We start from the raw sequence: 23361 nt of genomic DNA, 5'->3' as shown, positions 1-23361 counted from the left end.
ATAAAATTTTTTTTGTAATAATTGTTTCAATAAAAAAAATTATAAAAATTTTTATATGTCAGCTAACTTTATTTTCATCATTTCTTTTTGGAAAAATTGTTTGAGCGTTATTTACCTGAAAGTAACAAGTCCCCAATTTTCCATTGCGCCGGCAGCAAAGTCAGGAATCGCGACTAAGTCCATTTTTTTTATTGGATAGGATATTCCTGTGTAATTTTCTAAAAATTGTAATGCCTTTTGTCCAAAATCCAAAGCATGAGAAGTGTATCGAATTGCATTTGGACGAGACCAAACTGTGAAATTTTGATGAAAATTTGGATACGACTCAAAATCAGAAATTATGAATGCCACTAGGTAAGAGGACATAGGTACACTTTCTTCATAATAATCCCATGTCCAATTAAATTTCCTTGGAAAAAAAAATCAAATTAATAAAAGAATACAAAAATTTTAATTCTTAAAAAACTCACTCTGACGGTAAGGATATTTTTAATGGCATATTACTAAGTGAATGATAATTATTGGGTCGTTGAATATGAATTTTATATTTAGCTTTGAATATTGGTTCATCAAAGCATGGAAAAGCTTGTCGAGCTCCGAATTTTTCAAATTGCGTTGTTGCTAACCAGCTAGTAATAAATATATAAATTATTATGAGGGTAACCCTTTCAATTATTCTTGAAATCATTTCAATGGTAAATAATAAATTATGCACAAAAAAATACTCACTGAGTATTCCCATTGTCATCTTTATAGTAACTACGATAAAATCCTTCCATTTTATCATTGAGAACTCCAGAGTATTCAACATTAACAGTTAAATTCGATTCATCGTTAACAGTAGATGATAGATAGATGGTAAATTTATGAGTTGTTGAATTAATAAAATAACTGGATACTCTGAGAGAATTTCCTTCGAGAGAATTTTCTGATACACTTATTTGTTTTATGTTTAAGTTATTTGCGTGCAAAACGATGCTTGAAGTGTTTTGCATTACGCTAACATTGATTTCAACTCGGCCGTCAAATGTGAAATTATCGAAATAAGGCGTGAGATAAATCTTATAAGATGAAGGATAAGTATTTTTTGAAAGACGGTAGTCTGAATTTGGGTAAGTTTTATCAAGCCACTCAAATATTTGAGGACTGTAATTGTTGTACCAATCAAGTTCTTTGTAAGCACGAGACAAGTATGATTTAAGAGACTCTTCGATTGCTGATAGATTATTTTTTTTGTTGGAGATAAAATTTTTGAATTTTTGAACTAAGTCTTTTGTTGAAAATTGAGATGATATATCGTTCAAAATTGCTGCAATTGTGTCATGTTTTCCGTAGCTAATATGAAAATATTTAAAAATTTATACCAAACGGAAAGAACAAGATTACGCTGGATAACATTCCAGATTATACTCAGTGATATCTGTAGTGAAAAGAAGGTTTGCTATTTGATGTAGCGTAAGATTCCACTGGATATAATCCGAGATTGTATCCTATAGAATTTAAGTTATACTCAGTAGAATCTTGGATTATACCCAGTGATATCTGCGCCATTTTCTTTCTATCGCCTGCGCGTGAAGTGCTGTTTACAATTTGTAAATTATAGTCAACCATCAGTGTATTGAAAATTAAAAAAATTTAATCGGTGCATTAATTAGTGTGTGTACAATTATATTTTGTGCTATGTAACAATATGTTTTATAGCCGTTATAATTATTAAAATTACAAGGTATGTAAAAATAGTGTACAAGATGTATGTTTTTATGTTTAGACTTGTGACAATAAGATTTAACCCGTTCATAGTCATATGATAATGCTAAATGCACAGGCGTTAGAAAAAAAATTGCGAAGATATCACTGGGTATAATCCAAGTGTAATCCAAGATTCTACTGAGTTTAATTCAAATTCTCCAGGATACAATCTCTAATTATGTCCAATGGAATCTTACGCGATATAATCTGAGATTTTATCGGGGGAAATGGAAGATTGCAATGAGTATAATCCAAATATCACTCAGTGTAATCTGAATTATACTAGCTAGTAATTGAAATTTTTTTCACCACAGATGTCACTGAGTATAATCTGTAATATCATCCAGTGTAATCTTGTTCTTACCGCGTATATTGTTTTTCTGATTTTAACTTTTTTTTTTTTAAGTTGAAATATTTTTTTTAATCCTTCATTAATTTTAATACGGAATAGACATAATAAATATACTCATAAGTATACTTACTAATTTAACATGACATCATAATATTCATCAACAAAATTTAGAGCATGTTCGGCTCCAAATAAACCAGACCTATATACTGACGCAAAAATAATCAAACTATCTTGAGATCTTATACCGGAATTTTCAGAAATGGCACTTGACAATAATTTATCTAGTTTATTTTTATTTTTCGAACATCCAAGAGCAATATTTATAACTACTTTTTCATGCGCGAAATTAACTGTTTGGTATTTGCTCCACAAAAACTCCCAATCCTCGTCGGTACCATATTTTATTGCAGTGCAATACACGGTACTTCGCAGGTTAACAGGAACCCTGTAAAATAATTAATAGTTATCAGTATATTCCACCCATCTTTACACTGAAAAAAAAATTTTTCGATTTATTCTATCCTCTTAAGAAAGATGGTCATATAAGGCCGTATATGCTCTGTTAAAATTAAATATTACGGAACAAGAGTTAAATTTTGAAGAGAATATACATTTTTTTTAATCAATTTTTTTTTTTTCAGTGTTTATTTATTTGTCTAAGAAAAAAAGTTATTTTATTTTTGTAAATGATATGCTAGTGACTTTATGTATTTAATATAAAGAATTATAAAGATATTTTTAAATAAACTTTACAATTGCGTGTTGCTCGATTTCCATCTATAAAATAATGCTATAGAATTGTTAATGCAATCTTCGACACCTAATTCACAAGCCCAATTAATTACGTATCTTCTTAAAAGTTTATCATAATGAGTATCATTATTATAATTTTCATTGAAACTTAGTTTATTGTAAATAGGATCCAGTATCGTTAAAATGTGAGTCTAAAAACGAAAATCATGAATTTTATAATCACAATAAAATTTTTACCATCACATAAATAAAATAATAATAAATACTTTAAACAAGTCGTAGATATTTGTTCCGACAAATTTTTGACGTAGAAATGAAAGAGCATTGAATGCAGCTCTCCACGGTATGTAATTTACTTCTTGTGTTAGATATTGAGTTATGTTTAAGGCTATCGAATAGTCAAGGTAGCCAGCACGAGCAAGATTCAGTGCATCATCAAGTATCGATGCGCGGTTTATTTCATGAATTTTTTCAAATTCTGAGCTTTTAAGAGCCTGGGTAATATGCGACCATGAATCAGTGTCGTAGTTAACTCGGTAATATCCTGAAAAAAAAATAATAAAAATGTTTAGAAAATCCAAAAGTGCACGCCTCATAACGCTCAATTATTTTTTAAGTAAAAAATAAATTGTGTAATTGATTTTTAAAAGAAAAAAAAATAATTAAGTAATTTTTTATAGAGATTTTCTAATTTTTTTTTTAATTATTGGCGCCCATTTTTCTTGTAAAATGCGCGTAAACTAGGCTACTGATATGAAATATGACACCAATTTGTAGGATTCTGGAACTAATGAAAAAAGCTCGATCTCGATATTTGATTTCGTTCGGGAGTAATCGTTGGTACATACAAAATCAGCGAGTAACATCAGGACGTCTACGGAAAATTTTTTTCGAAATCTTTTTTTTCACAGGAGCTGCATAAAATGATTTTTGAAAAGTATGAAATCATTTACTTCAAGTGTTCTCGATGTAAATCTACTCATATTATTAGAAAAGTACAATATGATTGCAATAGTGGCATTTAAGGGGTTATACGCAGTTGCAAAGCTAAAAAAACAACATTTTTTTTATGAATTTTTTCTAGACACAGTTTTTAATTATCAATTACAAGTGATGGTTATTTAAATAGAGCCTACTTTCAAGAATACAATAGCGCGTCAATCATGTAAAAATATAAATGTGCACCGCTCCTGTAGAAGATGTTCTGAACGACCTCTAAAAAAAAGGCGCTTGGCGGTAATCTCCATTTCGGTAGTTTGGATTATCTGAAATCAAAAAATATGGTGAATTCTTTTACAGGATAGATTAATGCAGGTATTGGACGAAGGAATAAGATTCAAAAAAATTATTACTATTTTTTTTTTAACAATTTGGAAAATTGTTTTTCAATAAAAACGAAAAATTTTTTACAAATAGACGCCATTTTGTCAAAAATCAAAATTTTTCTTATTCCTTAGTCCAATACCTGCATTAATCTATCCTTCAAAAGAATTTACCATATTTTTTGATTTCAGATAATCCAAACCGCCGGAATGGAGATCACCGCCAAACGCCTTTATTTAGAGGTCGTTCGGAACATCTTCTACAGGAGCGGTGCACATTTATATTTTTACATGATTGACGCGCTATTGTATTCTTGAAAGTAGGCTCTATTTAAATAACCATCACTTGTAATTGATAAATAAAAACTGTGTCTAGAAAAAATTCACATAAAAATGTTATTTTTTTAGCCTTGCAGCTGCGTATAACCCCTTAAAGATCACAAAATTGTTTGACCTTGACGAGGCGGGAGTAAAGCACTACCTCACGCGCTTCACGCTATGAGGTGTGCAAAATTAAGGTAGTATGCTTCAGATACCACAAGTGTAAAATGTTTTTACAAAGCCTTATTTGATTTACGTAGTTGATTTTTTTATGCAAAGTCGCATTAGAGAAAGAGACAGAGATAAATTTTTAACATTTTTAACTTCCCGCTAAGAAAATTGAAAATTTTTAAAAATCGGGAAGTTATTGGTTTTACCCCGTTTTTCAAAAATCGAGTTTTCATCAGATCTCGACGTTTCGAGGTCCTAGGAAGCTTTCCTGACTATTTTCACGATGATGTCCGTACGTGTGTGTGTGTGTGTGTGTGTGTGTGTGTGTGTGTGTGTGTGTGTGTGTGTGTGTGTGTGTGTGTGTGTGTAAACCTCTCGTAACTTTTGAACGGCTTGACCGATTTCATTGCGGTTGGTGTCATTCGAAAGGGCTTTGCCAAACTTAGATTTTCTGTAAGTTGGAACCAATTCGGACCAGTAGATTTCGAGAAATTGCAAAAAAAGTGACAAAAAAAAGTTGTTTTTTTTTTATTTTTTTTAAATATCTCCGAATTGGCTGAACCGATCAACTTCAAAAACTAATCAGCTCTTAACCTTGAAATCCTGCATCGATCATCACATAGAACGTCAGAATCGGTTGATGCGTTCGTGAGATATCGTTGTCGAAAAAAATCGAAAAAAGTGTTTTTTTTGTAATAACTCCGAAATTTTTCATCAGATCAATTTTTTTGCTCAGAATCATTTATAGAGCTCAAAAAACCACATCGATCGCCGCCTACCGCGTGAAAATCGGTTGATTTATTAAAAAGTTACAGCAGTTTGAAAATTATAAAAATCGTGTTTCATCGAATTTTGATAAGACTTTTGAGCTCGAAGAGCTCAAAAGCATAGCAAAGCTATCTCATTGAGCTCGGAGAGCTCAAAATAACACATAAATTGTATTTTTGAGCTCGAAAACGTCATAAGTGCAATTTTAAGCGCCTAGGTATGGAATTAGCGGGAAGTTGCAGGGATGGCCTTCAGGGTCAACCGTTTTTCTAATTTTTTTATTTATTATTGTTATCACATGCTCTGAATTTGTACTTTTAATTATGGAAAGTAATTAAAAGTAAAATAAATTATTTTCATCACTTAAATTTTTATTTAAATCTGAAGGTCACTTTTTGTCGAATAAAATAAAAACTGTAATTACTTATAAGACAGTGTTTCAACAATTTACAGGGCTTATTGTCTAACTATAATCTACTTATATATCAAATTCTGAATGGTAAATCTTTAACCGAGGGTACTACCTTAAATTGCTTGACCTTGACTGGTCGAAAGTACACTATCTCAACCGCTTCGCGTTATGAGGCATGCAATAACAAAATTTCTAATAGCGCACCGACATGTTCTATTCTTAAAGATTAAAATGAATTTTATTTTAAAAAAAGTAACAATTATAGATATTTACCAGATTGTTGCACATTAAAAATAATCCATTTAGCGGAAGTTGTGTTTATTTTAACAGAATCATCAGATTTATAAAACCAATATTTAGTAATAGTTGAATTAAAATCAGAATTGTCATTTGAAGTCCAACTGATAGGAATCCACCAAGTTTTGTTCACTGATATATCATCCGGATTTTGTAATAAAAACCGCTCTTGTGACAACGTAACAGTTTCATTAAAAATTTTGACATTAACTACTGGAAATCCTGGTTGAGTTGTCCAAGAGTTCAAAATAGTTGTAATATTTAAATTCATATTTGCTTTGTCTGTTTGCTTTTGAAAAGCGGTAAATAAGTGATCCGGTATTGCATCTGAGTAATTTCTATAAATGATCATTAATAACGATAAAAAATAAATTATATGTGTATCATTTATTGTAATATTAATTATATTCGATGTGTAGCTGACCTCATGCCTAAGTAATCATTAAGTGCCGCGTAAAATAAGTTAGATCCAAAATTTTTCTCAATCATACGTAGAATACTTCCGGCTTTTGAGTATGATATTGTATCAAAAATATTTGAAATCTCAGCCGGACTATTTACATTGTGAGACATGGGATGAGATGAAGGCAAACCGTCTTCAGAAAACGATGTTTGGAGTTGTTCAACAACAAATTGAGATTCTAGTCCCCAACTAGGTTCAATCTAAAGAAGAAAAAAATTTTTTTTGTAAATTGTAGTTACAATCCTTAGTAACAATGTTTTTGGAAAAGTTTTTTTGAGCAGACTATTTCACAGTTATTTGTAAAGAATTCTTGAGGTAGTTGTCGTGGTTAAGGCATACCGTTAGAAAATTCTAAATTTTTGTATACTTATTAAGGACATCATGATATAATTACCCTAAAAATTTGAAGTCGATTGACCACCTATAAGCCGAGATGAATTCAATTAAAAATTGGATATTTAACATTGATTGCACACGCTCTCTGCATGGGTTGCGTCTCAACGGGTACAGTCGCGTAAAAATTATGGATTACTTAGCTACAAGCTCATATGCTTTTGCGGTGCGCATAATCTCTAATTTTTTGACAATATTGTACCACGATAACTACCTTAAGCACCCTCGCGGTTTGAGAAAAGCCGCAAAGATTCAGTATTTAAACGATATATCTAAATGCTGCATTGATAAAGAAATTGACTTGACTCAAGAGCCAAACTCTTGAACAAAGAATTCCATTTTGAAGAAAATGATTTTCTTGAGTCAAGAGAATAAATTCTTGAGCTGAGAAATTATTCTTGGTCTAAGAAAATTTTCTTGAGTCAAGAATTTATTCTCTTGACTCAAGAAAATCATTTTCTTCAAAATGGAATTCTTGGTTCAAGAGTTTGGCTCTTGAGTCGTCAATTTTTTTATCAGTGTGTATGTTTACCCTAAAGCGTCATAACAAAAGAACCGCAGATAAAATAACCGCGGTTATTTTGTCACATAGTTATTTTGTCCACGGCTTAAATGGATAAATAATTATTTATCTTCGGTTATTTTGTCGCGGTTATCTAGTCGCGGCGCCGCATAACTACACTGTAAAAATTTTCTATTAAATTTTACTATGGTGCATTGCATTCCTGGCCTATAACGAGACTGATAACAAATTTTATCAATTGTACATGTTAAATTTTAAAATGTCCCATAGTAAACGTAGGTACGTTAGTTTAATTTATGACTAATGCGCATACGTTTACTATGGAACATTTTAAAATTTAATAGGTGCAATTAATAAAATTTGTTGTCAGCCGTGTTATAGCCCAGGAATGCAACGCACCATAGTTAAATTTAATAGAAAATTTTATAGTGATACAGTAAAGAAACTGGCCAATATGACCACAGAAATACCGTATTATTTCAGAATTATAACGGTAAGTTTATGGTAAGCGCATTAATACCCAAAATTTACGGTATTTCAAAAACCGCGAGGACGAGATTTTGAAAGCAAGCATTTAGCAATACTTATCAAGTCTGCAACAAGATTCTTGATTAAGAAAGACGCCAACGGTATCTTACTCTAGAATTCTAAGAATCGGGATGAAGTTACTTGATCAAGAATCTTAAGCCAAATTTTCTCAATACAAAAATTGCTACTAGAAATGTGAATAAGATTGTAATTAAAAATTAATTAAGAATACTGTTGAGGTAGCATGATACTGGTAATATCTTGCAAATCCTTCGCTGAGCCAAACATAACTCCACCAATGAGGACTGACTAAATTACCAAACCACTGATGAGCTATTTCATGAGCAACAACGTTTGCAATAGCTTGTTTCGATGTTATAGGCGAATAGTCAGGATGATACAGCATGTTTGTTTCACGATACGTTATAAGACCCCAGTTTTCCATAGCACCTGATGCAAAGTCAGGCAACGCGATCATGTCTAATTTAGGCAGTTGATAAGAGTGACCTAAGGCTTTTTCGAAGAAATTAATTATTGGTTTTATTATTGAAGATGAATAATCGGCTTGGATAATGGCGTTTGGTCGTGCCCATGAAGAGAAAGACTTATCTTGACTGACTGAATTGAAATCTGATACAATAAGAGCTACTAAATACGTCGACATAATCGGAGTTGGTTCAAAAGTATCGATGTATCGATCACCGCTGTTAAGAAAATATTAATTTATAAAAATTGTTATTTATTGATATCAAACTTTAAGCTTACTCTTTAACGGTGGATTTCAATAAAGTGTTACTTATAGCTTTGTAGTCGACTAGACGGCTAACACTCAATTGGAAAGTAGCTTTTAAACCTGGTTCATCAAAACAAGGAAATACTCTTCTAGCTCCAACTGGTTCTAAATGGGTGGCTGCTAACCATCTGCAGACATGGATCATTAGAGATTATAATTTATTGTCTTAATAAAATTAATAATCATATTAAGATTATATTCTAAGGATACTGTGAAGAAAATTAAGGCTATATCAAGCTTATTCACATCGCCATATTAGGCTATATCAGAACATAAATGGCATATCATATGACTATATCAGGACATATATGACATATATGGCAATAGGTAACCGGAAAAAATTTTAAAGTTTTATGAAAAATTCATATTATTTCATTAAAATTGTAATAAAATATCACACCCACAATTTTTCCTGAAAAACAAGCACCCCCAGAATGATCACTTCATTTTTTGTTACAAAAAAAAAAAAGTTTTTTTCCGGTCTAATTTTTCCGGGATTCCATATATGTCATATGAATCCCGGAAAAAATAGGCATATCGACGGTACTTTGGTAAAACCTCATATCTCTCATTTAAAATACATACACGGAAAAAACGAGATTTAACTGGTTTCCATGTTGGATGGAACCTAGTTCCATCTATAGTGAAAAAAATTTACAAATGGTTACTACTTTTATGTAGAGGCACAGCTCGTTGCCTGAGATCCGGAGATGTCTCAGATGGTTGTCAGTGCATGCTCGTCAGTCCCATAGTGGCGTCCATTTCTTAACTAGAATCTATCTGCAGTAGTAACAAGTGTTTTGTCAATATACATGAATAAGTATATTATAATAAATAATACAGATTATAATTTTATTCAACAAACCAAATCAACAAACTAAACCTTAATAAGTTTAAAAAAAAAATTTTAAATTTAAAATGAAAAAATTAAAATTAAAATTAAAATTAAAAAATAAAAAAAAAAATTTTAATTTCAGTGTGGAATTATTTTTTAAAATAAGATGTTGATGAATACCAATCTTCATCTTATTTTAAAAAATAGTACCACACTGAAATTAAAATTTTTTTTTTTTAATTTTAAATTAAAATTTTTTTTTTTTAATTATTAAGGTTTAGTTTTTTGATTTGGAATAAAATTATAATCTGTATTATTCAATATAATATACTTATTATTCATATATATTTGATTGCAAAATGCACTTGAAAATAATAATGTAAAAATAGGGACTATCTGTAGATAGATTCTAGTTAAATTCCAAATGGACGCCACTTCTATGTAAGATGGGACTGACGAGCATGCGCGTGGTACTGACAACCATCTGAGACAAATAAATCTCAGATGGCTCTGAGCCCCATCTCGGATTGAACTGAAATAAACGAAAACTGTGCCTACTACAATCTACGTAGAAGTAGTAACCATTTGTAAATTTTTTTCACTATAGATGGAACTAGGTTCCGTCCAACATGGAAACCAGTTAAATCTCGTTTTTTCCGTGTAGAAGATACGAGTTTTACCAAAGTACCGTCGATATATGACCATACAAGGATATACCAAGAAATATATGGCATATATGGCCATATTAGGATATATCAGGACATATATGACCACATTAGTCTATATCCGCACATATATGGCCGAGATGGTCATATCAGGCTATATCAGGACAAATATGCCTTATATGGTCATATCAAGATACATCAAGCCAGATATAACTATATACTTCTTGATATAACCTCGATATGGCCTAATATCGCCAATTTCCATATCAGACCATACCAGAACACGTGGCTGTATATAAATTTATTTATGCGCATATCAGACCATATAAGGACACACCAGACTATATATAAGCAAAACATTTCAGAAATTTTGATATGGCCACATATGAGCGTATATGGCCATATCAAAAAATTTTTTCACCGGTACTGATAGTAAAATTGATGATGACAGTGATAATAATAATAATGATGTTGATAATTATATTTATGAAGATAAGCATAATAATATATTACTTTGTTTTATTGAAGTCGTCAATGTAAGAACTTCGATAAAAACCACTCATTTCTGCATTAAGATTTCCAGTATATTCAATTGTAATCTTCAATTGCGATCCCTTGATCATTTGTTCATTCGTAGTAATATTCATGAAATGATACTTCTTATCTTCTGCTGTTGAGTTTACTTTAATCTGTTTATCGTCGACGCTAAGAGCAACGGTTTCGTAGTTAATATCATCAATGTGTAAAACGACTTTATTAGTCGAATTTACAATGTAAGCAATTATTTCAACATAGCCTTTGAATGTAAAGTTTCCTGGTTCGATAAATGGTGTTAATTTGATGGTATATTTTTTTGGCACTATATTTTGAGGGAGTCGATATTCGTTTGATTTTTCACCAGAATTTCCATTTAATTTTGTATTATATTCTTCAATCCATGGAATGATTATAGGTGAATTTTTTTCGTAAAAATTAAGTTCAAATTGAGAAAGTCTTAAGGATGAGTTTATTGAATTGATGATTGGATCTAATATTTTGCTGTTATTTGTTATGAATATTTTTAATTTATTAATGAGATTTTTACTCGAAAATTGCTGAGATGCAAGTGCGATAATATCGGCAATTGAATTAATATCCCCCAAACTGAAAGAAAAAAAAATAATTTTATGATTTATCAAAGTTATCTAACATAAATAATCAATAAAAGAGTCGCGCTATTCTAATTATATATACTTACTAATCCAGTAATTCATCATAATGATCATTAATAAATTCGAGAATATATTCAGCGCCAAATGGACTCGATTGCGCAACGGATTTAAAAAAATATATCCCGTCTTGTTTTCGAATTTTACTACTTTCGAATCCTTCTAGTATTATTTTTGATACCCTTGAATCAATATTAAAAAAACAATACATATGTTTATTTATTTGCTCATTAAAAATTATAGTAATTACCGTTTTAATACAGTAATATTCCTTGTGCAAGCTTGTGTCTCTAAAATCATTGGAGTTTCTATCGTAAAGTTACTTAACAATTTATCTAGCATATATTCAGGAATCGAATCATTATTTCCGGTAGAGCTCAGTCTTGCAGCCGTACAGTATACGATGTTCTTTGAATTTTTTGGAATTCTTAAAAAAAAATTACATAATTCAAGAAAAATTTTAAATAATTGTTAAAGCGGATTATAATTGTAAAAAAAATTTACATTTTAGAAGAATTTTTCATCCATTCTGTAAAATAATTCAATGATTTATCAACACATTTTTTATGATCTAGTTTACAAGCCCACTTGTTAAGTTCTGCTCGAAGTAATACAGTAAGTCGATCATCATTAATTTCATCCTCAAAGTTTAAGTGGTTGTACATTGGAGTTATTAAATTTAAGATGAATTCCTGAAAGTCGAATATATTCCAGTTCAATAATAATTTATCAGTAATTTATGTGGAATTTTTATTTATCAAGTCATCAAAATTATATCGCCTGACAAACGCTAAAAGGGTGTGCTCCTTCGGTATGATAGGCCTTTGTGACAAAAGGGCGTACAAAAAAAATTTTTTTGTCAATTAGCTTAAAATCGTTCTAAACATCAAGATCAGTAAGAAAATATTTTGAGTTAGTAATGTCAAAAGGGCGTATCTCCAAAATATATGCCCTTTTGTCAGGAAAATTTTTCTTGAAGCCAAAAGGGCGTATAAAGAAAATTGTTTTGTATTATAAAACATGAAAAGAATGCAACATCGAAAAAGCAATATCATAATAAAGGTAAAATATGAAAAATTGAACTCAAAATGGTGCAAAATGGGCAACTAAACAATTTTTCTTTAATTTCTTTAAAATTGTAAAATTTTTTTTTCAGTTTTATTTGACTCCATTAGGAATTCTCGAAAATTACCCAATTTTTTTTTCTTTACTATTTTGTAAGATTCAGATCAAGAAAAAATTCACTCATTTAAAAGATGGTTATGATTATTAATATACTTAAAACTTTGGAAATTTGGCTCTTTAGTAGCCTGATAGCGATTTTTATAATAAAAATATTATTAATATTTTTTATTTTCACTCTTAGAGTCATTCAAATATATAATTTGAGACATACATTTTTTGGGACTTAAAATTTTTTTTATTTTTCAGATCAAAATATGTTTGCAAAGTGATTGGAAAAAAAAGTATTTCATACGTCCTTTTGGCATTTTTCATGCAATATATTTGCTTACAGCAAATAGTTGATAGTTTTCTTGACTAATAAAACGTTTGTGTAAGTATTCAAGTCCAGTAAGTGCTGATTTAAAAGGTAAGTATTCTGTTTCCTTCCTAAGATATTTAAGTCCGTTTAAAGCAGTAGAATAATCAATAAGACCAGCCCGTGCTAAATTTAGTAAGTCATCAACGATACCGGCTCGATTAATCACACTTATTTCTTTGAACGAGTCGCTGTTCAATAGGTTAATAATGCGATCCCATGTTTGTTGATCGTAATTTATCCGATAAAAACCTAAAAAAAATTATTAAGATATAATAAATTGTCAGTATGAATGGAAATGAAAATACAATTTTAGTAAATGTACCAGATTGTTTGATATTAAAAATAATCCATTCATCCGATGCATTTAATTTAATTTCCGATTTTTTTTCACTCAACCAATATCGTGGTGAAGTTATTTCGAAATTATGTTCTGATTTCGTGGTCCAAGTCAAAGGAATCCACCAGGTTGAATTATCGTCGGCTGATTCATTTCTTATCGAAAAACGTTCTTGCCGTAATTGAGCTGTATTATTTTGGATTGTAACTGTTACGATAGGATAGCCAGATTGACTCGTCCATGAAGTCATTATTGTTTCGACGGATGCAGGAAGGCTTTTGTTACTTGAATCAAGTTGTTGTTGGAATGACTTCCAAAGATCATTCGGAGTAGCTGATTGATATTTTCTGAGATGGAAAGAACACATAAAGTCATTTAAACAGTAAACAAAAAAAAAAAAACTAGTTGATTCAAGAAAAATGTTTTTGATCCAAAAAATTTGAAAGTGACTATTTACTGTTTCGCAGCTAGAAGCATATCAAGTAACTTTTGCACGGCTCATCATGCGAAGCATCAGAGAGTGCTTTACGATCGAAAAATTTTTTTCGCTTCATTTCGGCAACTATTTTTATTATTATACTCTCCTTAGTTCACAGAGTCAAGATATTTTGTATATTATTGTTAGGATTATTTAATCGAGATTAATTACATACTTTTCAAAAATTTATTTAGTGCAATAAAAACGGAAAAAACATCAAAATAGTTTAAGAAATTTTCCCGTCCGTCAAGTATTAAATCCGTAAACACTGTAACTTGCCAAAAAATCTATTAATTCAGTCAAATTTGTTTTTATAATTCTTTTAAGAAATTGTAGATCCTGCGAATAGCTATGTAGCTCAGTGTCGTTTAATTGCAATTAATAAAATTAAAGAACCAAAATTATATTTATCTATATATTATATTATGTAGATTTATTCTACTAGAGGTGCCTAAGCATTATCGTCCTATAACAGATGTTGTAGATTTTTTTCACATTTTTTATTTTATTCTTATTTCATAATTAAATAAGCATTATGAGTCGTGCACGTTTGGATTTTCTAAGTTTTATATAATTAATTTAAAAACGAATTAGAAGTTAGATATTTTTCTCAAATCAATTTAATTTTTTTCTATGCATAGTTACTTTGTTTTAATGTAATTCTGAATAGCAGAATTGAAAATATCTGATCCCAAAACTAAATTCATCATTCGTAAAATACTCCCACCCTTTGAATAAGTTATTGTATCACCCATTGTAGAAATATCTGATGTAGAATTGATTTGTCTGGTCATCGGTTTCGATGATTCTAATCCATCATTTTGAAGTACCGATTGGAAGTGATCTACAATGTATTGTTGATCCATCGCCCAGTCAGATTCAATCTTAAAGAATCATTAAAAATCATAAAATTTCATGATTATTATTCACTACCAGTATATAATCGTGATAATTATAATTTATGATTATTACCAGAGACGTGACAAAGTATTGGTAATAATTAGCAAACCCCTCACTGAGCCACAAATACCCCCACCATTCCGGGGTGACTAAATTTCCAAACCACATATGAGCGCACTCATGAACAATCGTAGATGCTACTTTTTGCTGTGCACTATCCGATGATTCTGTTTCATCATAGAGTAAGTAATTTTCTCGGTAGGTTATGAGACCCCAATTTTCCATAGCTCCGGCTGAAAAATCTGGCACTGCTATCATATCCATTTTTTCTATTTGATAACTTTCATTGAATAGACTTGTAAAATAATTTAGTGCATGGTAACCAACTTTCAATGCGTAATTAGTTAAATTTACAGCTAATGGTTGAGCCCAAACTGTTATGTTATTTTTTTCATCTCGGTTGGATTTGAAATCAGGGGTCACGACAAAGGCTACGAGATAAGTCGACATTGGGATACTGCTTTCATAAGTATCCGATTCTAATTCATCGGAACTAAATAATTAGAAAGACATAGAAAAAGAAAAAAAATTATTTTTTTTTGTTTTTATGTATAAGGTACCCGCGAGTAATAAGGCCTGAGTGACAGAAATTATATTTATAATAACCGCTTCCTCTAAAGGCCACTCTATACTAAGAGACAATTTTATTTGATAGTAATAAAAAAGTTTATTTGAACTTGAAAAAAAAAACTTAGTTAATATTAGTAAAATTATGTTTTAAAAAGTTTGGAAAATCCAAGTGAGCATGCCTTAAGCGCTCATGTCATACATAAATTATTTAGATCATAACAAAAATTATTCGTTTTTAATTTGAATTTTCCCGCGAGTAGTATTATCCCCTCTGTAGGTCGAACTAAAAAAAAATTTTCACAGATGATAAAACAGTTAGTAATTATACCATCATGTATGTATAGTTTCTGCTTGCCCGAGTCGAAATTTTGATCGTATTTTGAACCTCCTAAGGTACGATCAACTTCGGATCATGGAGTTCAAAGTACGATAAATTTTCATGTTAAATTTTATCGTATTTTGAACTCCACCGTGGTACAAATTTCCGTTTTTACCACTCTGGAGTCCAAAGTACGATCAGACAGAAATAAAAATTCGGTCCGATTTTGAACGCCTTGATCGTATTTTATAATGATAATAATAATAATAATACCAGGACTGGGCCATAGTTAATTTTTAAGTCTGGCTCATGCCATTTGATTAAAAATTTATAAAAAAAAGAATTTTTCAATGCCATTTTTTTAGTTTGATTTTGATGTAGAGGTAACGCAATGTTAGACCATTTGACTCTTAATTTAGACCTAACTATTGCTAATTATAGAAATAAAGTGAAAATCGCATTCCGTTCTAACCGAGATTCGAATCCAAGCCGCGCGATTGCCAGACCGATAACTAACCCCTACGCCGTACGACCGATAAGGTGATGTACATCTCATCATTCTCATAAACTAAATCTGTAAGGTGACGGTTTATCATTTATATAATTTATGTTACTTGATATTGTTTTTAGATGAAAATTAACTATTTTTTACAAACGTTTATTAGTTAAAAAAATGCAAGAACTAAGTTCTTATCTTATATTACCTTAGACTTTGTACATTGTTCTGTATATTTTTAATATCTTATTTTAGATTTTAATGTTTAAAATTAGAGTATTAAAAATTCAACTGTAACTTATTACATTTTAATTTTTTTAAGACCAAATCAATTTTAACGATATGCAATTGTTTTGGTTAAATAATAAATTAAATATACACTCATTAATCCATTTACCTGACAGTGAAAAATTTAGGACTTTTGTGGGTTCATACGTGCTATGAATTCGAAGATCTGAATAATCAAATATTAACACTGTTGCATGGTACCTGACATATTGATAGGCAGCTAGCAAGATCTCAAAGCCAATTCATAATAATGACAAAATTTATTCAACTATCAGCAAATGAAAATGTACGTAATTTTTGTCAGGACAAAAAAGTACACACAAAAATTTTGAATCAAACTTCTGATAATTGTTACAGTGTTGCCAATTACAAGTGTCTTGAAAATGTTGATATTCCATTAATAATTATGCTTGAAATTCAATGAAGTGAGTTATTAATTGATAGTATTACTATAAGACTATACTTGAGGCTTATGAAAAAGAATAAGCTATATGTCTCTGAAATGTATAAAGATAACTTGCAAACACAATCTTTAGTGGTGCAATATCTAAAAAATAACCATCTCCAATTTGGACTGATTAATTGTTTTATGCAATGATCATGCTGTATTTATTTACAAAACATTCGTAATTGTAAAATTAATCATCACTTTACTATTATTCGTGGAGTAGTTGCAAATAACGTATTTGTTGCTAATGGTGATAATTTTTTAAATGATAGAAGATCATTCTTATGTAAGTGCGATAAAACTGAAAACATTGAAGGTGTCGCGGTAGAATCATTAGCAGCACCTTGCTTCTATATAATAAGTAATATAGTTTAATAAGTAATTAAATTAAATTTAATAAGTAATAAGTTTAAAATAAACTAAAAGACATGCTTTTTATAGAAAACCAAACTAAAAAAGAGAAAATGAATTTGGATAAATGTAAATTAACAATAGTGTAAATAAGAAAAATATGTACTTTATTGCAAAAAAAAAGCGTAGGGTGCATGGTGTCAATAGTTATAAATATTTTATTGACAGATATAAGTAGAAGGATTATTATTTCGACAATAGCTTAAAAAGCACCCCACGCTTTTTTTTAAATAAAATACATTTTTTTCTTATTTACACTATTATTAATTTATATTTATTAAAATTTTTTATATTATTCTTAATCCAAATTTATTAAAATTTATTTTATATTTTTTAGTTTGGTTTTCTATAAAAAGCGTTTTTTTTTAGTTTTTTTTTAAACTATTATTTAGTTTCTACTTTTTAGTTTGGTTTATTTATTTTAAACTACTATTAATTCCGTGATTACTATTAGTAACTATAATTATGACTATTGCCTTGACTATTGTGCCGAGCCGAGTGCTCGAATCAAAATAGTACGCATACGCAAGACCACGCGCTTGCCCTATCTCTCTTGCTCTCACGCGAAGGATGCGTGAAAAAATCATTCAATCTTGACGATCTTAATTAGGATAATGGAATAATCTCATCAAATTAATGTATTGTCATCGGTCCTCGATAAGTCTACGAAGTTTAAATGAAATCTGACCGTTTGAAGTGGGTCAAAATCAAGTTCACAGGAGTCGGTTACAAACAAACATACAAATGAAGCTTATAATTATAAAAAGCGTGTAAAAATTCAGACACAAATCTATGAAGCAGTACCGATAAATAACACGGAACGAGAATAATAGAAGTATCCATGAAGTTTTATCACGATTTTTGCCAAAAATCTAATTACATTTTATGTATTAAATATTACATCAGAAATATATTTAAGACTTATTTTTTTTTAATTAAAAATATGTATGAATTTATTATAATTACCTCTTTATTTGAAGAATATATATTGTGAAAAAATTGTTTACAAGGAATAAATAATTATTTTTAATAGTATTTTCTAGTAGGTTTTTTACATTTTTTAAAACTGATGTATTTTATAATGTAAATATATTTTTGATGTATGTGTTTAAAATTTCTTAATTTCAACACATATTATAATATTATCTTTATATATTCATAGGATTTTGAAAAAAAAAAAAAAATAAATTGAACTATTTCTCGAAAAATGTAATTTAACACAAATTATATTGCGCTTGAGAAATTATAAAAACATAATAAATGTATAAATAAATAGAATAAATCCATGAAAATTACAGGTTAATATGGACAGAAATTATTTTTGTGATTAGTTTAATTTGTTCAATAATTATTTATAATTAATAAAATTTTATTTATTACTTTTATCGGACTTGAAGGTTTAAAGTCGGATCTCTCGATGAATGGTCGGACCGAGGAGTTCAAAATCCGATTTCTCGGTAAACAGTACGTCCAAAACGTTCAAAATCGGAACTAGTCGGACCATGGAGCTCAAAGTAAGATCAATTTCGGATCAGGAAGTTCAATAGACGAACTAGTCGGACCATGGAGCTCAAAGTACGATCAATTTCGGATCAGGAGGTTCAATATCCGATTGAAATTTCGACTCGGGTGTTTATAGTTATTTTAATTCTGTTTATGAAAAATAATATATATGGCTGCCGAAATCGCAGAAAAAGTCACCGAACTGACAATCGAAAAAAATTAACTGTATCGAAACGGAATTTTTTTGACACGCAATTTTCACAAGGGTTTTGATAAACTTCCTCAGGAATAAAATAAAAAAAAAATTTAATCGTGAAAGTGATTTTTTGACAAAGTTGTGGTGTTATCAAGCCCATAGCTCCCGTGAATACCACTCTCTATTTCATTTAATTCATCAGAAAAACGAGTTTTTTCTGAGAAATCTTATTTAATCGATAAGAAAATTTTTTTAACGTGTTCTATAGTTATTATTATTTATTTCAATATGCTTTTTATCCATAATTTTTTTCGTTTAAATTATGAAAATCACGTCTTAATCGAAATCACGATTTTTAGGCGAGAGTAGAGCATACCTGCGCGCTTCGCGCTTAAGTATAGATGACAGATGTTTTTAGATTGTATAGTATGATTCATGTACCTAATGTTTTGAAGGCAGGCTAATCGGTGCCATGCAATTAACAATTTTTATAAGTGTCGTGTTGACTTTATTTCTGGAGTTTGTAATAATTAATAAATTTACCAGTTTTATTAATTATGTAAAGATTTATATGACTAAGGCAACTGTGCAATGTAAGATAGTGATTGTTAGAATTCGTATTATCCCAGATAGCAAAATGACGTATTAAGTTATTCCGAATGAGCTCAGATTTCCGATTTGGACGTCAGAGTCTACGTCTAAAAGACGTTTTTAAGACCTTCTGAAGAGGTCGAATGCGCCGCTTATTGTAGACTTTAAGAACTCATCAAAACGAGCTCTCAAAGAGCTCTTTTTTCTGAACTCGCATAAATGAATGATTTTTGATCTCTATACGCTATTATAATGATAACAATAATAAGAACACAACAAAAATAATATTAATAATAATAATAATAATAATAATAATAAAAGTAAATTATGAAAAATAATTCAGAGTTTCATGAAGCACCGATGCTGATTTCGAATGTTTATTATTTTAGTTAGACCGAATATTGTCGGTTTAAAGAGAGAAAGTGAAAATCGCAATTACCATAACTAAGATTCGAACCCGAGTCGCGCGCGTGCTAGATCGATACCTAACCCCCTACGCTGTTCAAACGATATGTCGTTACACATCTCATTATTCTTATAAGCTAAGTTTATATAGTGATGAAATATTGCGATCATTGTCTATATTATTTATTCTATTTGATACTGTGTATCGATAGAGAAAAAGTAACTTTTACGAATATTTATATACTAAAAAATATTCAAAAGTCTACCTGTAATATTTTTTTAAATAGTCTATATAAATTTTGTTTACTTTTCACAATATAAAATCTAATAGATAAATTAATTAATATTAAAAATTCAACAATAATTAATAAGTATATAGTTATAAGATATCGTTAAATTCGAATAAAATGTTTAAAATTGATACATGCAAAGTACTCCTTAAATGTAGAAAGTTCACATAATTTTTTCAGATAAGAATCCAATTTTATTTTTTTATCTAAATTAGTTTGATTACGAACCAGATTTTAACATTATTGCCTATTACTTCATAATATAATTTAAAATTTTTGAAAAATTTAATTAACCTGGATTAAGAGAAATGAGTTAACCTATGCCAAGTGTATATCTATATATTAATCTATTCAAATTGTTTTAAATCATTTAATTCGAATTATTTTTAATCATTTTCAATTTAATTTCTCAATCAGGAAAGTAATAAATGAAAAATGAATAAGATTTTGACAGCTTTATATTAAAAATAAATTTGTGTTTTTGTTTATAATGTCTATAAGCTCATTATACGCAACTCAAAAAGAGGTCCAAAAAAGGGACTCAGTTAGATGTCAGAAAATTGACTCCAAACTTATGAGTTCATTAAGAGCTCTTAGTTCTGACCTCGTAAAAAAGAGCTCCTTAAGACGTCACATTAGGACTTCTATAAGAAGTTTTTTTAAAAGACTTCATACTGAAATCTTTCTGACTTGGATGCTGACTGGGATGGTAAATATTGTATTTGTAACAATTGTTATGTTATGTTGTTGGTTATTAACATGTGAAATTTTCAGATGCCTGAGGAAGGTCAAATAAATGACCGAAACGTCGCAGAAATAATAATGTAATTTGTTATTATGATCCTATCTTGTCCACATTCCTGAGATAAAAAAATTTATTAAATGCAATGTTTTGGATTTTTTTGGAAATCTCTCTTAGCTAGGCCTTATTACCCGCTGGTACCTTACATTCGTAAAAAAATTTACTGACATGACCATACACAAAGATTATAAAAGATTTATGGTCGGATCAGAAAATTTCTTCACAGATATTGATTTAGTAAAAAATCGATTAATTAATTATTATTTTTACATTGTTACTGTTCTTTTGAGAGGCATATTACTCAAACTCGTGTAAGATTTGGGCCGACGAATAATGATGGTAAAATTAGCTTTTAAATTTGGTTCATCGAAACAAGGAAAAGCATGTCTTGCATGAGTAGTTTGGAATTGTGTCGCAGCTAACCATCTAAGAAGAAAATAAGATATTAATAATAATAGCTTCTTTAATTTTTATTTGTGTTTAATTACTTAAAATTAAATCAACTTACCTTACATCACCAGTTTCAGAAAAATATGAGCTTCTGTAAAAACCGATCATATCATCTCGTATGATTCCATTGTACAATATTTGTATAACAGTTGTCGAATTCACAGGCACGCGAGTGTTTAGTGAAGACACATGTTTCTCCGTTTTATCATAATACGTGTTATTAAATTTTTCAATCGGCCCTTTTCTGCTATTAATAATTGAAATTTCATCTATCGTAATATTTTGTCCACGATGGAAGATAATTTCATCCGTTTCAATATTAACTCGAGTTTTAATTGTTACATCACCACTGAATGTAAAATTATTTTTACTTATAATTGGTGTCAAAATAATTGTATACGAAATTGGAATAATATTTTTCGGTAAACGAAAATCGATATCATGAATGCTTGTATTTTTCTCATCGTTAAAATGTGAATTTTTTAATTTAAAAGCATCTGAATATTCTATACTATAAAAGAAGTAATAAATCGCATATAGTAGCCACAAAAATTTATTAGATAACATTATCGCACAACCGGCAGAATTATAACTAACATTCGAATCTTACTGCGTGTATCTTAAACATAGGTGATTTGATTGATGATAAAGATTTTATCTCGTTAATTAAAAATTGAATGAAACTGATAATACTAATAATCAGACTATACAAAATATACCACTGATTGGAAATTTTATAACATTATAAATATATGAAAAATAAAATCATTTTCTACGCAGATCGTTTTTGCAAGTAATGAGTAATCATTATTAACAATATATTTTAATTAAAACTTTCCTCACAGAAAATTATTATTATTATCTTTATTTTATTTACAAAAGATTATTAAAACACTTCTTGTGAGATAAATATATTTAAAAAAAATATATTTAATCGGAATATGTTATCTAAAGCTGATAGTTCTTAAATTCTTGATTAGGATTTATTGATTTTGACAATAGAATAAACGAAATAAAAATGATATTTTGTATTTATTATCGCCAAAAGTAGTCTAAAAAATTAATTTAACGATTATATAGGTATTTTTAATTCCATTCTTACTATTTCCTCTGGGATATCCAGCCATGTATATAAGGTGTTAAATTATGAATCTCGTTAAATTACTTGAAAATTTTTTAATTATTGACATTTTCAGAAATATAAGCTCATCTCGATATTACACTCATTGATACCTTCCATTTGAATACCCATATGAATTTTTTATATATTTAACATATATTTGTATATGATATTTGTGAAATATATAAAATATACGAAAAATTCATGTGGGTACTCAGACGAGGAGTTGAGTTTCAAAAGGGTATCTTTTCATTTTTGGTTAATCGAGACAAAACACTGGTTATCTTCAATTTTGAATATTTTTATCGAGCTTTTTTAATTTAGCTATAAAGTGCTATCAGTTATGAAGCTACAATTCAATTTTCATTGAGAAGTCTTTATAATTCTCGAAGTAACTAATATTTAAAAGCTCTAAAAACTGCTCTTTCAAAATATGAAAAGATACCCTTTTGAAAATCAGCTCCTAAAATGAAAGGTTTCGATGAGTGTAATATCAAGATGAGCTTATATCTTTAAAAATATCATCAGTTGACAAGATACAATGTAATTTCTTATTTATCGATATTTTTTTCTCTCCGTGTAATAAAAGATTACTCATCTA

The 23361-nt window shown here is 29.3% G+C and overlaps 1 protein-coding gene across 1 annotated transcript in view; it reads right to left on the bottom strand.

The window, feature by feature from the left end:
- LOC123271027 (putative aminopeptidase-2) overlaps positions 1-22220 on the bottom strand; it is a 28192-nt gene extending 5972 nt beyond the window's left edge. The window contains exons 1-20 of the mRNA XM_044737245.1: positions 21699-22220; positions 21461-21616; positions 14884-15364; positions 14557-14795; positions 13419-13780; positions 13068-13345; positions 12058-12245; positions 11804-11980; positions 11583-11735; positions 10859-11488; positions 8818-8973; positions 8285-8756; positions 6570-6808; positions 6122-6483; positions 3121-3398; positions 2855-3045; positions 2232-2546; positions 730-1335; positions 471-629; positions 116-409 (exon numbers count right to left, since the gene is read on the bottom strand). Of these exons, the coding sequence (XP_044593180.1) occupies positions 116-409; positions 471-629; positions 730-1335; positions 2232-2546; positions 2855-3045; positions 3121-3398; positions 6122-6483; positions 6570-6808; positions 8285-8756; positions 8818-8973; positions 10859-11488; positions 11583-11735; positions 11804-11980; positions 12058-12245; positions 13068-13345; positions 13419-13780; positions 14557-14795; positions 14884-15364; positions 21461-21616; positions 21699-22207 (6245 nt within the window). The 5' untranslated portion in view covers positions 22208-22220. The remainder of the gene's footprint in view (positions 1-115; positions 410-470; positions 630-729; positions 1336-2231; positions 2547-2854; positions 3046-3120; positions 3399-6121; positions 6484-6569; positions 6809-8284; positions 8757-8817; positions 8974-10858; positions 11489-11582; positions 11736-11803; positions 11981-12057; positions 12246-13067; positions 13346-13418; positions 13781-14556; positions 14796-14883; positions 15365-21460; positions 21617-21698) is intronic.
- Between the last annotated feature and the right edge of the window lie 1141 nt (positions 22221-23361).

Source organism: Cotesia glomerata, linkage group LG8 (genome assembly GCF_020080835.1).
Source record: "Cotesia glomerata isolate CgM1 linkage group LG8, MPM_Cglom_v2.3, whole genome shotgun sequence".
In the NCBI taxonomy this organism is placed as follows: Eukaryota; Metazoa; Arthropoda; class Insecta; order Hymenoptera; family Braconidae; genus Cotesia; species Cotesia glomerata.
Note: the sequence above shows the minus strand (reverse complement) of the source record. Positions and strands in the feature narration are given on the sequence as shown.